The sequence below is a fragment of the Schistocerca gregaria genome, chromosome 1 (assembly GCF_023897955.1).
Source record: "Schistocerca gregaria isolate iqSchGreg1 chromosome 1, iqSchGreg1.2, whole genome shotgun sequence".
NCBI classification, from domain to species: domain Eukaryota; kingdom Metazoa; phylum Arthropoda; class Insecta; order Orthoptera; family Acrididae; genus Schistocerca; species Schistocerca gregaria.
The window spans coordinates 587,067,964-587,083,252 of NC_064920.1; the positions used below are offsets into that span (position 1 = coordinate 587,067,964).

At 48.1% G+C, this 15,289-nt stretch overlaps 1 protein-coding gene across 1 annotated transcript in view; it reads right to left on the reverse strand.

The window, feature by feature from the left end:
- Positions 1-15,289, reverse strand: part of LOC126362802 (mucin-19-like) — a 39,012-nt gene that overhangs the window by 9,156 nt on the left and 14,567 nt on the right. The window contains exons 2-6 of the mRNA XM_050007915.1: positions 3,256-3,530; positions 2,934-3,165; positions 2,668-2,884; positions 2,206-2,574; positions 1,366-1,839 (exon numbers count right to left, since the gene is read on the reverse strand). Coding sequence (XP_049863872.1) covers positions 1,366-1,839; positions 2,206-2,574; positions 2,668-2,884; positions 2,934-3,165; positions 3,256-3,530 — 1,567 coding nt within the window. The remainder of the gene's footprint in view (positions 1-1,365; positions 1,840-2,205; positions 2,575-2,667; positions 2,885-2,933; positions 3,166-3,255; positions 3,531-15,289) is intronic.

Here is a 15,289-nt window from a genome sequence, read left to right on the forward strand (position 1 = left end):
GTGGGGGCAAAGGGAACTGCCAAGAAGGGTGGGAGCGTCGAGAGGGTGGATAAGGGCGGTAGGTTCAGGAGTGGTAATTGGGGGAGGGGGTAGTTGGGCCTTGCATTTCTGGGAGTAAGTGAGATGTGGGAGGTTGTAGGTGTTGCAGGAAGGAGGGGACTATAGATCAGGGCACTGCCGGAGGAAGTGTGCCTGTTTACAGTGTGGCGAGATGGGGCTCTCGCGGCACTCAGATGTAGGGTGTGCATTAAAGCACAGACACTTGTGGTAGTGGAGGGATTGAGGAGGGGAATGGGAGGGGTCGACCTTGTGCTGTTGATGGAAGAGGAGGGCACCCACATTCAGGAGACAGTCAACGGACAGGGAATGTTCAGAGAACACCCGCATAAGGCGGGTGGGGCCGGCGGGGTTGAAGATTCGGCATACTACCCATATTTCTAAATATGGGTGAGCCATAAGCTCCGCCAACACTTCCTCCTCCATGATCGTTGGACTAAGCCAAGTGATCACATTGGCGAGGGTCAATAGGCGATGTTGGGGATGGTGGGAGGGGGATGGGGAAGGAGCAGGGGTGAGGGAGGCATTTAGGCCAAATCGGGGATTTGGGTGAGGATGTTTGTGTGAAGGTTGTGCCTGGGGGAGATGATGAGAACAGAGTGCTACTGAAGGATGAGAGGAGGTGTGGGGGATGGGAGCAACAGGGAGATGGTGGGAGGTGGCTGGTCCCATTTCAGGCGCTGGTGCTGGTGTTGGCGAAGGCGATGGCGAAGGCGACAGTGAAGGCGATGGTGATGGCGAAGGTGATGGAGACAAGTGCACATCGACCACGGCCCTCCAGACCACCACACTGGCAGGTGCCGCTGGGACAGTTGCAATAGGGTAAGAGAGAGGAGAGAAAGGATCGGAGGAGGATAAAGTGGTCAAGGACAGTGAGACTAAGAGTCAAGGAGAAGTGAGGAAGGATGAAATGAGAGGGTGGTGACCACTTAATTGTGGTGGCGGCGGCGGATGGTTATGTATAGATGAATACTGGGTGGTGGATGTGGTGGTGGGGGTAGTCATGGTAACGAAGGGGCTAACAGGGAAACGAACAGGACAGGAAGGGAAGGGACAAAGGGAAAGAAGAAACTAGAACCTCACGGACAAAGACGGACGAAACACTGACTGGAGCTGAAGCTCCACTCCGCTGCCGCTGAAGGAAGGCAACCGCAGAGGCTGATGGGCTGCACTGCTGCTGTGCTACACTGCTCGTGGCCTGCACCACACATGGGCTGCACTGCTGTTGTTAGGCAGCACTGCTGCTGGTGGGCTAAACCACTGCTGCTGGGCTGCACTGCTGCTAAAGGGCTGAACTGCTATAGCTACACTGCACCACTGCTGCAGGGCTGCACCACTTCTGCTGGCTGGAGTGCTGTTGCCTGGATCGCTGCTGCTGGCAGCTGGACCACTGCTACTGGGCTGCACAGATATTGCTGGGCTGCACAGCTGCTGCTACGCTGCATTGCTGTTGCTCGAATGCACTGCTGCTGCTGGGCTACACTGCTGTTGCTGGAATGCACTGTTTCTACTGGGTTGCTGGCTGCACCACTGCTGCTGGCTGGCCTGCTGCTGCTGGTCTGCACTGCTGCTGCTGTTCTGCACCGCTGTTGTTGGGCTGCACTGCTGCTGCTGGGCTGCACTGCTGTTGCTGGAATACACTGCTGCTGCTGGGCTACACTGCTGTTGCTGGGCTGCACTGCTTCCACTGGGTTGCTGGCTGCACCACTGCTGCTGGCTGGTCTGCTGCTGCCTGGACCACTGCTGCTGGCTGGACTGCTGCTCACTTTTCTTGCATTAGCCCTAAAATGTCGTATTGAATTTATTCTAGTAAACTTTTCTGTGAAATTCTCTTTATTCTTGCGTTATGTTGCGCTTCTTTACTCATAATAGGGTGCCTCATTTTCTGATTTAAATATTGTCACAACAACTAATAATATATCAACTCCTCGCCCATAGAAATCTACAGCTATCTCAGTAGCAGAGATTGTGGCTCTGTTTGGAATCTGTAGATGCAATTCGAAATTGGTTCAAGTGTCAACCGCAGAAGCTTCTGGGCTACACCGCTGCTGTGCTGCACCGCTGTTGGGTTGCACCACTAAATGGCTGCACTCCAGCTGCTGGGCTGCACCGCTGCCACTGGGCTGAAACGCTGGTGCTGGGCTTCACTGCTGCTGCTGGGCTGCACCACTGCTGTGGGGATGCACTGCTGCTGCTGGGCTGCACCACTGCTGCTGGTCTGCACCGCTGCTGCTGGGCTTCACTGCTACTGCTGGGCTAAACCGCCGCTGCTGGGGTGCACCGCAGCTGCTGTGCTTCACTGATGCTGCTGGGCTACACCACTGCTGCTGGGCTTCACTGCTGCTCCTGGAGTAAACTGTCGTTGCTGGGCTGCACCACTGCTGTTGTGCTGCGCTGCTGTTGCTGGGCTGCAGCACTGCTGCTGCCCTTCTCTGCTGCTGATGGGCTAAACCGCTGTTGCTGGTCTGCACCACTGCTGTTGTGCTGCACTGCTGCTGCTGGCCTGCATCACTGCTGCTGGTCTGCACCGCTGCTGTTGGTCTTCAATGCTGCTGCTGGGCTGCACCGCTGCTCCTGGGCTTCACTACTGCTGCTGCTGCTGGTCTAAACCGCTGCTGCTGGGCTGCACCGCTGCTGCTGTGCTTCACTGTCGCTACTGGGCTACACCGCTGTTGCTGGGCTGCACCACTGCTGTTGGGCTGCACTGCTGCTGCTATGATGACTGCTGCTGTTGGGTTGCACTGCTGCTGCTGGGCTTCACTACTGCTGCTGGGCTGGACTGCTGCTGTGGGGGCTGCACTGCTGCTGCTGGGTTTCACTGCTGCTCCTGGGCTGCACCGCTATGGCGGTCCTGCACCTATGATGTTGGGGTTTACTGCTGCTGTTTGGCTGCAACCGCTGCTGCAGGGCTGCACCACTGCTGCTGGGTCGCACCACTGCTGCTAGGCTGCACAGCTTTTGCGGGGCTGCACCGCTGCTGCTGGGCTTCTTGCTCGAATTCTGCTGCTGCTGGCTGGACTGCTGCTGCTGCTCTGCACCGCTGCTGCTTTTCTGTTCAACTGCTGCTGTCCTGCACCGCTGCTGCTGGGCTACACCACTGCTGCTGAGCTACACCGCAGCTGTGAGGCTGCACCGCTGCTGCTGGGCTGCTGGCTGGACTGCTCTGATGTTGGCTGGACTTCTGCTGCTGGTCTGTACCACTGCTGCTGCTCTGCTCCATTGCTGCTGGGCTGCACTGCTGCTGCTGTGCGGCACTAATGCTGCTGTGCTGCCCTGCTGCTCATGGACTGCACTGGTGATGCTGAGCTGCAACGCTGCTGGTGGGCTGCACTGCTGCTGCTGGGCTGCTCGCTGAACCAATGTTGCTGGCTGGGCTGCTGCTGGCTGCACTGCTGCTACTGCTGCTATCTGGTCCGCTGCTGGCGGGACTGCTTCTGTGGCCAGCTGGACCACTGTTCCTGCCGGCTGGCCAACTGCTGCTGGGCTTCACCAGTGCTGATGTTCTGCATCTCTGCTGCCAGGCTGCTCACTGGACCGCTGCTCCTGGCTGGGCTGCTGTTGGCTGTACCACTGCTGCTGTATGGGCTGCTGTTGGCTGGACCAAAGCTGCTGCCACTGGCTGGATATCTGCTGCTGCCAGTGGGACTGCTCCTGCTGCCGACTGGGCTGCTGCTGCTGCTCGCTGCTGCTGCTGGCTCTCCGGCTCGGTATCTGGCTAGCTGTCTTGCTGGCTGGCTTTCTGATCGGCTGGCTGGCCGGCCCAGGAAAAACTTTGCGCTTCGATTAGAGGCAATGCCACTATCAAATAGCGGTACTCTTGTGGGGCACCACGTGCGATGGACTACCACTCGTGGAAGTATCACTTATCTATTTCTTATTTTACTTGCATGCAAAGCAGTAGTCCGGCCGATGGCTTAAGATTGAGGATGTCTCTCACTTTTCTTGCTGTATCCGTAAAATGTCGTAGTGAATTTTTTCTTGCAAGCCTTTCTGTGAAGTTCTCTTTGTTCTTGCGTTTTGTTGCACTTCTTTAAACCTAACAGGGCACCTCATTTTCTGATTTAAGTGTCGAATGGGAATATTGTCACAACGACCAAAAAAGTATCAACTGCTCCCCCAGATAAATCACCTGCCTATCTCAGTAGCAGAGTCTGTTGCGCTCTTTTGGATCTCGTAGCAGCCTTTAGAAAATTGTTGAAATGGCTCTGAGCACTATTGGACTTAACGTCTGAGAACATAGCACTACTTAAACCTAACAAACCTAAGGACATCACACACATCCATGTCCAAGGCAGGATTCGAACCTGCAACCGTAGCGGTCGCGCGGTTCCAGACTGTAGCGCATAGAACTGCTCGGCCACCTCGGCCGGCAGAAGCTTTTAGAAGCTTTGAGCTCCTACGTTCGTACCTTACTGCTCCACAACTTAGACTAATGGTAGCCTTTCATTGTCTTCAAGGGGAATTTAAATATTGTATCTGTAATATGATAAATTTGTTCCCCTCTTTTTTTCTTCCCGTCTCCCTTATACGATATGCGACTTTACAACACGGTGGCATCCCGGTTGCACTCAAAACATTGGAGCTCAGGTGACCTGATTGACCTTTACGTCCGTTAAGAGATCCTCAAACAATTCTGGCACAAATTTGAAGCGAGGAAGTGTTGTTTTGTTTCGTTGAACGTGTAGGTATCCTGCAGGGCGCTCTAGTTCTCTGAACCGTTTGCCGACGACAGGCAGTGTCCTCACTCCCATTTCTTGTCAAGTAAGCATCCTGATGAAAATGAATAACATTCCTAAAGAATCTAAATAAGTTATACAAAACTGCTACCTGTCACTTTTTTATAATTATGTTTTATTCCACTCGTAAAGAACGACGTGTTGCCTAGCCCATGTGGATTTCGATGTATAGCGCCTTTCCATCGGCGTGGATCAAAGCCTTACATAGCTCGTCAATTACGTCATGCTGACAAATTCCCATGAGTAGGAGCACATTTGTTAAACTGTAGCTTCTGCAACATACTTCCTCGAAGCGGCCACAAAAATTTGCTGCTTACCTTTATTGTTATTTAGCATTCGATAAGTGACACGGTGCCTCATCTATCTGCTGAAGTCGAAGACGACTTGGAAAACGTTGACACTTGGCTGAGTAGCACCCTCCTCACATGTCTATGACATGCGAGCGAAGAAGAGAGAGATGGGGGGGGGGGGGGGGGAGTAGAGAGAGAGGGAGGAATAGAAACAGAGACAGAGCACTTGACTTAGTGTGTGTTAGCGGACACTATCGTACATTTTTGTAAGTCCATCCTTTTGGCAGGAGATCTCTTGAACGACAGCCGTTTCTTGTCACAACTGTCGTAGATGGCGAATCTACGATGGCCGTTCAGTAAGTAACGCAACATTTTTTTTTTCTCGTGCAGTTTCGGTTGAAAAAATGCGGAATTTTTCCTATAGGTGGCAGCGCCATGCGTAGCCTTCAAATTGGCTTCCGTAATAGAGATGCAATCAAAGCAGGGAGCTGTCATATTCATTTAGCGAAAACCAATGCATCACAGATATCTATAGGCACTTCCAGAATGTCTACGGAGACCTAGCCGTGAACGAAAGCACTGTGTGGCTTTGGGCGAGGCGTCTGTCATCATCTCAGCAAACTCGTGCGAGCATAACCGATTCTTTCCACGTGGTGACTGGTTGCACATAGCTATTACTCCTGCAGCGTTGGATCGAGCGGACTCTGTCATTCGAGGTGATCGACGTAACACAATCAAACACCTCGCTGCACAGCTAGACGTCACTTTTGGTTGTGTTGATACATTCATCCACCAGTTGGAGTACTCAGTTGTGTTTGTCCGCTGTGCTTCTCGCACCTAACAGCAGACCATAAGAGCAACCATCTGTGCTAAATTGCTTGCGCGTTACGAGGCTCATCGTGACAATTTTTTGACGAACATCGAGTCAATATTACTGAAACTTTGGTTTAGTACTTCGAACCAGAAACAGTGCGGGAATTCATGAACTGACGCCACACTACCTATTCTTCGAACAAAAAGTCAAAGCCGCAACCTCAGCCGATAAAGTCTTGTGGGAGTCTCAAATGATTACTCTGTTTGATGTCCTCTCTCGTGGTGGAAATTGCAGGAACGACTTCAGGGAGTTCATCGCCACAAAAATAGAAACGAACTTCTCCTTCTCGGCCCAAACAAGAGGAGCTCACAAAATTTCATTGGACCTTCCTACGGATTCAAGCTGCACCCAGGATCTCGCAGCTTCCGACAGCCATCTGTGTGGCCCAGCAAAGGATACACACTGCGGGAGGCAGTGAGTGCAAGATGAGGTTACTGATGCAGCAAGACGTTGGCCATGATTTCGATCAGTAGAGCGGTAGAATGCAGGGCTAGAAGCCTTCCCAGTAGGGTGTTTCGTGTTGAAAAATAGGGTTTAGTGACCAAAAGTGTGGGGAATGATATCGTGTATAGAAATCCTGAGTAAAATCAACCTCCTTTCTGGAAAAGGAAATATGCTGAATTAGTACTGAATGTTCCTCTTACATTTCCCTACGGCACAGCCTCTTATTCAATGTGTATGATAACGCGTCTGTCATCCATTATGACCATTTCAGTACCGTTGCAAAATCGTGAAATGTGCATGTGCACTGTGCTTCCTTTGGTCATGTCTACATCTATAACTGAATTATGACGTAATTATTCCCCATATTTAATTAGCCACATCGAGAGCTACGCTACTATTGTTTTGTGGAGTAAATGGGGCAGTGTTGACCTCATAAAGCCCAGCCATATGAAACAAGAGTGGTGAGCAACAAGTGCCACTAACGCGGCTACGCAAGGCCGATGTAGTACTGTAGTACCGATCCCTGACATCAACTCGTTGTAAACCAAGGTTGGTTGGCGGCAATGGCTCCCTCGATCCAGTCAGTCATTGCTTAACGCATTCACTGTGTAAGCTTCAGCCTGATTGCGGCGGCCTAGGCTGTGTGGCATACAGGAGAAGCCAGCTGACTTGCGGTAGTACATCTGACCTAATGAATCACTCCCGCCTGCCTGATGCGCCATGACGGATTGTCAGCAGTGTATATGCTTACATACCTTACTGTAGTGCCAGTATATTCATATTCTATATTCCAGCCAGTTGCAGAATTCACGTAGATATTTTTTACATCTACCTCTACATTATGCTCCGTAAGCCACCCAACGGTGTGTAGCGGAGGCACTTTACGTGCCACTCTCATTACCTCCCTTTCCTGTTCCAGTAGCGTATGGTTCGCGGTAAGAACGACTGCCGGAATCCCTCCGTGCGCTCTCGAATCTCTCTGATTTTACATTCGTGATCTCCTCAGGAGGTGTAAGTAGGGGGTAGAACTATATTCGATACATCATCCAGAAACGCATCCTCTCGAAACCTAGACAGCAAGCTACACCGCGATGCAGAGCACCTCTCTTGCATAGTCTGCCACCTGAGTTTGCTAAACATCTCCGTAACGCTATCACGCTTACCAAATAACCCTGTGACGAAACTCGCCGCTCTTCTTTGGATCTTCTCTATCTTTTCTGTCAACCCGACCTGATACGGATCCCACACTGATGAGTAATACTGAAGTACAGGTCGAACGAGTGTTTTGTAAGCCACCTCCTTTGTTGATGGACTACATTTTCTAAGGACTCTCCCAATGAATCTCAACCTGGCACTTGCCTTCCCAACAATTAATTTTATATTATCATTCCACTTCAAATCGTTCCGTACACATACTCCAGATATTTTACAGAAGTAACTGCTACCAGTGTTTGTTACCCTATCATGTAATCATGTAACCATTTCTATGTATTCGCAATGCATTACATTTGTCTATGTTAAGGGGCAGTTGCCACTCCCTGCACCTAGTGCCTATCCGCTGCAGATCTTCCTGCATTTTCTAGCAAATTTCTAATGCTGCAACCTCCCTGTATACTACAGCATCATCCGCGACAAGTCGCATGGAACTTCCGACACTATCTACTAGGTCATTTATATAAACTATGAAAAGCAATGGTCCTGTAACACTACCCTGTGGTACGCCAGAGGTCACTTTAACGTCTGTAGACGTCTCTCCATTGAGAACAACATGCTGTGTTCTGTTTGCTAAACACTCTTCAATCCAGCCACACAGCTGGTCTGATCTTCCGTAGGCTCTTACTTTGTTTATCTGGCGACAGTTCGGAACTGTTTCAAACGCCTTGCGGAAGTCAAGGAGAATGGTATCTACTTGGGGCCTGAATCTAATATTTTCTGGGTCTCATTAACAAATAAAGCGAGCTGGGTCTCACACTATCACTGTTTCCGGAATCCATGTTGATTCGTACAGAGTAGATTCTGGGTTTCCTGAAATGACATGAAACGCGAGCAAAAAACCTATTCTAAAATTCTGCAACAGATAGGTCAGAGATATAGGCCTATAGTTTTGCGCATCTGCTCGACGACCCTTCTTGAAAACTGGGACCACCTGTGCTCTTTTACAATCATTTGGAACCTTCCGTTCCTCTAGACACTTGCGGTACACGGCTGTTAGAAGTTGGGGGGGGGGGGAGGCCAGTTATTTCTCGTACTCTGTGTAGAATCTAATTGGTATCCCGTCAGGTCCAGTGGACTTTCCTCTGTTGAGTGATTTCAGTTGTGCAGTGCGGTTTTCCTCTGTGAAACAACTTTGGAAAAAGACGTTTAATATTTCAGCTTTACCGTGTCATCCTCTGTTTCAATGCGATCATCATCCCAGAGTGTCTGGATATGCTGTTTCGATCCACTTACTGATTTAACGTAAGACCAGAGCTTCCTAGGATTTTCTGTCAAGTCGGTACATTGAATTTTACTTTCGAATTCACTGAACGCTTCACTCATAGCCCTCCTTACGCTAACTTTGACATCGTTTAGCTTCTGTTTGCTGAGAGGTTTTGGCTGCCTTTAAACTTACAGTGAAGCTCTCTTTGCTTTTGCAGTAGTTTCCTAACTTTGTTGTTGAACCATGCTGGGTTTTTCCCATCCTTCATAGTTTTACTCGGCACGTACCTGTCTATAACGCATTTTACGATTGCCTTGAACTTTTTCCACGGACACTCAACATTGTGTGTCGGAACAGAAATTTCGTTTCTATCTGTTATGTAGTCTGAAATCTGCCTCCTATTACTCTTGCTAAACAGATAAACCTTCGTACCTTTTTTTATATACCTATTTACTTCCATGCTCAGGGATGCTGCAACGGCCTTATGATCTCTGATTCCTTGTTCTGTGCTTTCAGAGTCGAAAAGTTCGGGTCTGTTTATTATCAGTAGGTCCAAGGTGTTACCTCTACGAGACATTTCTCTGTTTAATTGCTCGAGGTAATTTTCGGATAGTGCACCCGGTATAATGTCACTCGATGCTCTGTCCTTAGCACCCGTCCTAAACATCTGAGTGTCCCAGTCTATATCTGGTAAATTGAAATCTCCACCTAAGACTATAACATGCTGAGGAAATTTATGTGAAATGTATTCCAGATTTTCTCTCAGTTATTCTGCCACTAACGCTGCTGACTCGGGAGGTAGGTAACAACCTAACTCGGTTGTTGAGTATAACCTCCATCCATAATAATTTACAGGAACTATCCATTTCTATTTCACTACAGGATAAACTACTACTAACAGCGACAAACACGCCGCCACCGGCTGCATGCAATCTATCCTTTCTAAACATTTCGGCAGAATTTATCTCTGGCTTCAGCCAGCTTCCTGTACCAATAACGATTTCAGCTTAGATGCTCTCTATCAGCGCCTGAAGTACAGGCACTTTACCAACGCACCTTCGACAGTTTACAATTACAAAACCGACTACTGCTTGGTCCCCGCATGTCCTGACTTTGCCCCCCAGCCTTTGAGGCTCTTGCCCTTTATGTACTTTCCCGAGGCAAATCTAACCTAAAAAGCCGCCCAGTCCACACCTCACAACCCCTACTACCCGCGTAGCCACCTGCTAGCTGTAGTGGAATCCTGACCTATCCTGTGCAACCCGAAACCCCACCACCTTATAGCGCAAGTCGAGGGATCTGCAGCCCACCCGGTCGCAGAACCGTCTCAGCCTCTGATTCAGACCCTCCACTCGGCTCTGTTCCACAGGTCCGCAGTCGGTCTTGTCGACGATGCTGCAGATGGTGAGCTCTGCTTTCATGCCGCTAGCGAGGCTGGCAGTCTTCACCAAATCAGATAGCCACCAGAAGCCAGTGAGGATTTCCTCCTACCAATAGCGAGACATATCATTGCTGCCGACATGAGCGACCACCTGTAGGTGGGTGCACCCTGCACCCTTCATGACATCCGGAAGGGCCCTTTCCATATCTGGAATGACACCCCCTGGTATGCACACGGAGTGCGCAATGGTTTACTTCGCCGCCCTGGCAACCATATCCCTAAGGGTCCCCAATACGTGCCTGACGTTGGACCTCCCAACTACTAGTAAGCCCACCCTCGGCGACCGCCGGGATCTCGCAGACTGAAGGACAACCTCTGGAACAGGACAAGCAACCATGTCTAGCAGAAGATAAGTATCAGCCAGAGACAGAGCCGGAAACTGCTTCATCAGACAAACTGGAGAGGCCTTCCATTCAGCCCTCCGGAATGTCTTTCGCCGCCTGCCACACCTTGAGACGACCTTCCACTCTACCACAGGTGAGGGATCAGCCTCAATGTGGGCAGTAACCCGGGAAGCCACAGTCATAGTCCGATCGGGGGATGCGTGGGACGAGCTGGCCATCCCCGACAAACCCCCATCCGGACTCCCACAGTGATGCCCATTGGCAACAGCCTCAAGCTGTGTGGCTGAAGCCAACACTGCCTGGAGCTGGGAGCGAAGGGGTGCCAATTCAGCCCGCATCCGAACACAGCAGTCGCAGTCCCTTTCCATGCTAAATAATGTTGTGCAAAGAATGTCTGAACTAATCTTTTTCGTGATTAGAAACTGAGGGTCATCTGTTAGAAATTGCTTATGTATCCATTTACCGATAAACGAATTGCCAGTCACTAGTGTGGTTCAAAGACTACCTATCTGCAGTTTTCATCTGATATGGGTACTTCGAAATTTTAATTCTGCCGGTCAGGTGTGATGCCGTTAGAATTATAGTTTCCTTGGCCAGTGTGGGCACGGAGGAGTAAATTTTTCTGATGGGCTTCCTCGCTGTCGCTGTACGCTGTTTTCTGGATTCTTTGATCACTATAGTAGCTAACTTGTACTGTATGATAATTTCACAGTGTTCTGTTTATGTGATGGTAACTTCTAATAGGTGGAGCAGGGAATAGTCTGGATAATGAGAGAAATCACAGGATTAGGGAATGAAATAGGATTACCAACTCGCAAACAAGTCGAATTATTGAGGAGTTCCTGCAACACCATGATCAGCCCTGGTTTAACAAAGTTGTGAGCTGTGTGAATACGGAGTTAAGCAGATTGCTTCTGATTGAAATAAAATCTCGCATGTGAGTGCTGTTCTCTAACCCGTGGTCTAGGGGTAGCGTCTTTGATTCATAATCAAAACGTCTTTGGTCCCGGGTTCGATCCCCGCCACTGCCTAAATTTTGATAAATTAATCAGCATGGGCGGCCGAAGACTTCCGGCATAAGAAGTCAGCCTCATTCTGCCAACGGCCTTGTCAAAGGGGGCGGAGGAGCGGATAGAGGTTCAGGGCACTCTCGTGTCCTAGGGGTGGGAAATTGCCCTTAAAGGCGGAAGAAACAGCAATGATCAACGACATGAGAATGCAGAAGGCAATGGAAACCACTGCATTAATGACAGGTAACTTGTATCCGCAGGACATGTGGCCTGTAGATGAAGAAGTGTCAAGATGATCTCTCCATTGGCAAAAGATTCCGGAATAGTCCCCCATTCGGATCTCCGGGAGGAGACTGCCAAGGGGGAGGTTACCATGGGAAAAAGATTGAATAATCAACGAAAGGATAATGTTCTACGAGTCGGGGCCTGGAATGCCAGAAGCTTGAACGTGGTAGGGAAACTAGAAAATCTGAAAAGGGAAATGCAAAGGCTCAATCTAGATACAGTAGGGGTCAGTGAAGTGAAGTGGAAGGAAGACAAGGATCTCTGGTCAGATGAGTATCGGGTAATATCAACAGCAGCAGAAAATTGTATAACAGGTGTAGGATTCGTTATGAATAGGAAGGTAGGGCAGAGGGTGTGTTACTGCGAACAGTTCAGTGACTGGGTTGTTCTAATCAGAATCGACAGCAGACCAACAATGACAACGATAGTTCAGGTATACATGCGACGTCGCAAGCTGAAGATGAACAGATAGAGAAAGGGTATGAAGATATTGAAAGGGTAATGCAGTATGTAAAGGGGGACGAAAATCTAATAGTCATGGGCGACTGGAATGCAGTTGTAGGGGAAGGAGTAGAAGAAAAAGCTACAGGAGAATATGGGCTTGGGACAAGGAATGAAGGAGGAGAAAGACTAATTGAGTTCTGTAGCAAGTTTCAGCTAGTAATAGCGAATACGCTCTTCAAGAATCACAAGAGGAGGAGGTATACTTTGAAAAGGCCGGGAGATGCGGGAAGATTTCAATTACATTACATCATGGTCAGACAGAGATTCCGAAATCAGATACTGGATTGTAAGGCGTACCCAGGAGCAGATATAGACTCAGATCACAATATAGTAGTGATGAAGAGTAGGCTGAAGTTCAAGACACTAGTCAGGAAGAATCAATACGCAAAGAAGTGGGATACGGAAGTTCTAAGGAATGACGAGATACGTTTGAAGTTCTCTAACGCTATAGATACAGCAATAAGGAATAGCGCAGTAGGCAGTACAGTTGAAGAGGAATGGACATCTCTAAAAAGGGCCATTACAGAAGTTGGGAAGGAAAACATAGGTACAAAAAAGGTAGCTGCGAAGAAACCATGGGTAACAGTAGAAATACTTCAGTTGATTGATGAAAGGAGGAAGTACAAACATGTAACGGGAAAATCAGGAATACAGAAATACAAGTCGCTGAGGAATGAAATAAATAGGAAGTGTAGGGAAGCTAAGACGAAATGGCTGCAGGAAAAATGTGAAGACATCGAAAAAGATATGATTGTCGGAAGGAAACACTCAGCATACAGGAAAGTCAAAACAACCTTTGGTGACATTAAAAGCAACGGTGGTAACATTAATAGTGCAACGGTAATTCCACTGTTAAATGCAGAGGAGAGAGCGGATAGGTGAAAAGAATACATTGAAAGCCTCTATGAGGGTGAAGATTTGTCTGATGTGGTAGAAGAAGAAACAGGAGTCGATTTAGAAGAGATAGGGGATGAATCGGAATTTAAAAGAGCTTTGGAGGACTTACGGTCAAATAAGGCAAAAGGGATAGATAACATTCCATCAGAATTTCTAAAATCATTAGGGGAAGTGGCAACAAAACGACTATTCACGTTGGTGTGTAGAATATATGGGTCTGGCGACATACCATCTGATTTTCGGAAAAGCATCATCCACACAATTCCAAAGACGGCAAGAGCTGACAAGTGCGAGAATTATCGCACAATCAGCTGAAAAGCTCGTGCATCGAAGCTGCTTACAAGAATAATAGACAGAAGAATGGAAAAGAAAATTGAGAGTGCGCTAGGTGTCGATCAGTTTGGCTTTAGGAAAAGTAAAGGCACGAGAGAGGCAATTCTGACGTTACGGCTAATAATGGAAGCAAGGCTAAAGAAAAATCAAGACACGTTCATAGGATTTGTCGACCTGGAAAAAGCGTTCGACAATATAAAATGGTGCAAGCTGTTCAAGATTCTGAAAAAAGTAGGGGTAAGCTATAGGGAGAGATGGGTCATATACAATATGTACAACAACCAAGAGGGAATAATAAGAGTGGACGAAGACAAGGCTGTAGCCTTTCGCCCCTACTCTTCAATCTGTACATCGAGGTAGCAATGATGGAAATAAAAGAAAGGTTCAGGAGTGGAATTAAAATACAAGGTGAAAGGATATCAATGATACGATTCGATGATGGCATTGCTATCCTGAGTGAAAGTGAAGAAGAATTAAATGATCTGCTGAACGGAATGAACAGTCTAATGAGTACACAGTATGGTTTGAGAGTAAATCGGAGAAAGACGAAGGTAATGAGAAGTAGTAGAAATGAGAACAGCGAGAAACTTAACATCAGGATTGATGGTCACGAAGTCAATGAAGTTAAGGAATTCTGCTACCAAGGCAGTAAAATAACCAATGACGAACGGAGCAAGGAGGACATCAAAAGCAGATTCGCTATGGCAAAAAGGCATTTCTGGCCAAGAGAAGTCTACTAATATCAAATACCGGCCTTAATTTGAGGAAGAAATTCCTGAGGATGTACGTCTGGAGTACAGCATTGTATGGTAGTGAAACATGGACTGTGGGAAAACCGGAACAAAAGAGAATCGAAGCATTTGAGATGTGGTGCTATAGACGAATGTTGAAAATTAGGTGGACTGAATAAGTAAGGAATGAGGAGGTTCTACGCAGAATCGGAGAGGAAAGGAATATGTAGAAAACACTGATAAGGAGAAGGGACAGGAAGATAGAACATCTGCTAAGACATGAGGGAATGATTTCCGTGGTACTAGAGGGAGCTGTAGAGGGCAAAAACTGTAGAGGAAGACAGAGATTGGAATACGTCACGCAAATAACTGAGGACGTAGGTTTCAAGTGATACTCTGAGATGAAGAGGTTAGCACAGGAAAGGAAATCGTGGCAGGCCACATCAAACCAGTCAGTAGACTGATGACAAAAAAAAAATGTGTGTGGTGCCTGTGGCTGCATTAGGCAGACGTTGATATGCTACACGCGGCCTATGCCTGAAATGAGAGGGTAGGAAAGATTGGTTGCGGTTCTTGCAAAAAATGTACAAGGCACAAAATGACTTTCGACTACAATCCATTATCCTCGTTTTACTTTTCTTGGTGTTCATTTTATATCCTCCTTTCAAGACGTTATCCATTCCATTCAACTGCTCTTCCAAGTCCTCTACTTTCTCTGACAGAATTACAATGTCATCGGCGAACCTCAAAGTTTTTATTTCTTCTCCATGGATTTTAATACCTACTCCGAACTTTTCTTTTATTTCCTTTACTGCTTGCTTAATATACAGATTGAATAGCATCGGGGAGAGACTACAATACTGTCTCACTCCCTTCCCAAGCATTGCTTCCCTTTCATGTCCCTCGACTCTTATAACTGCCATC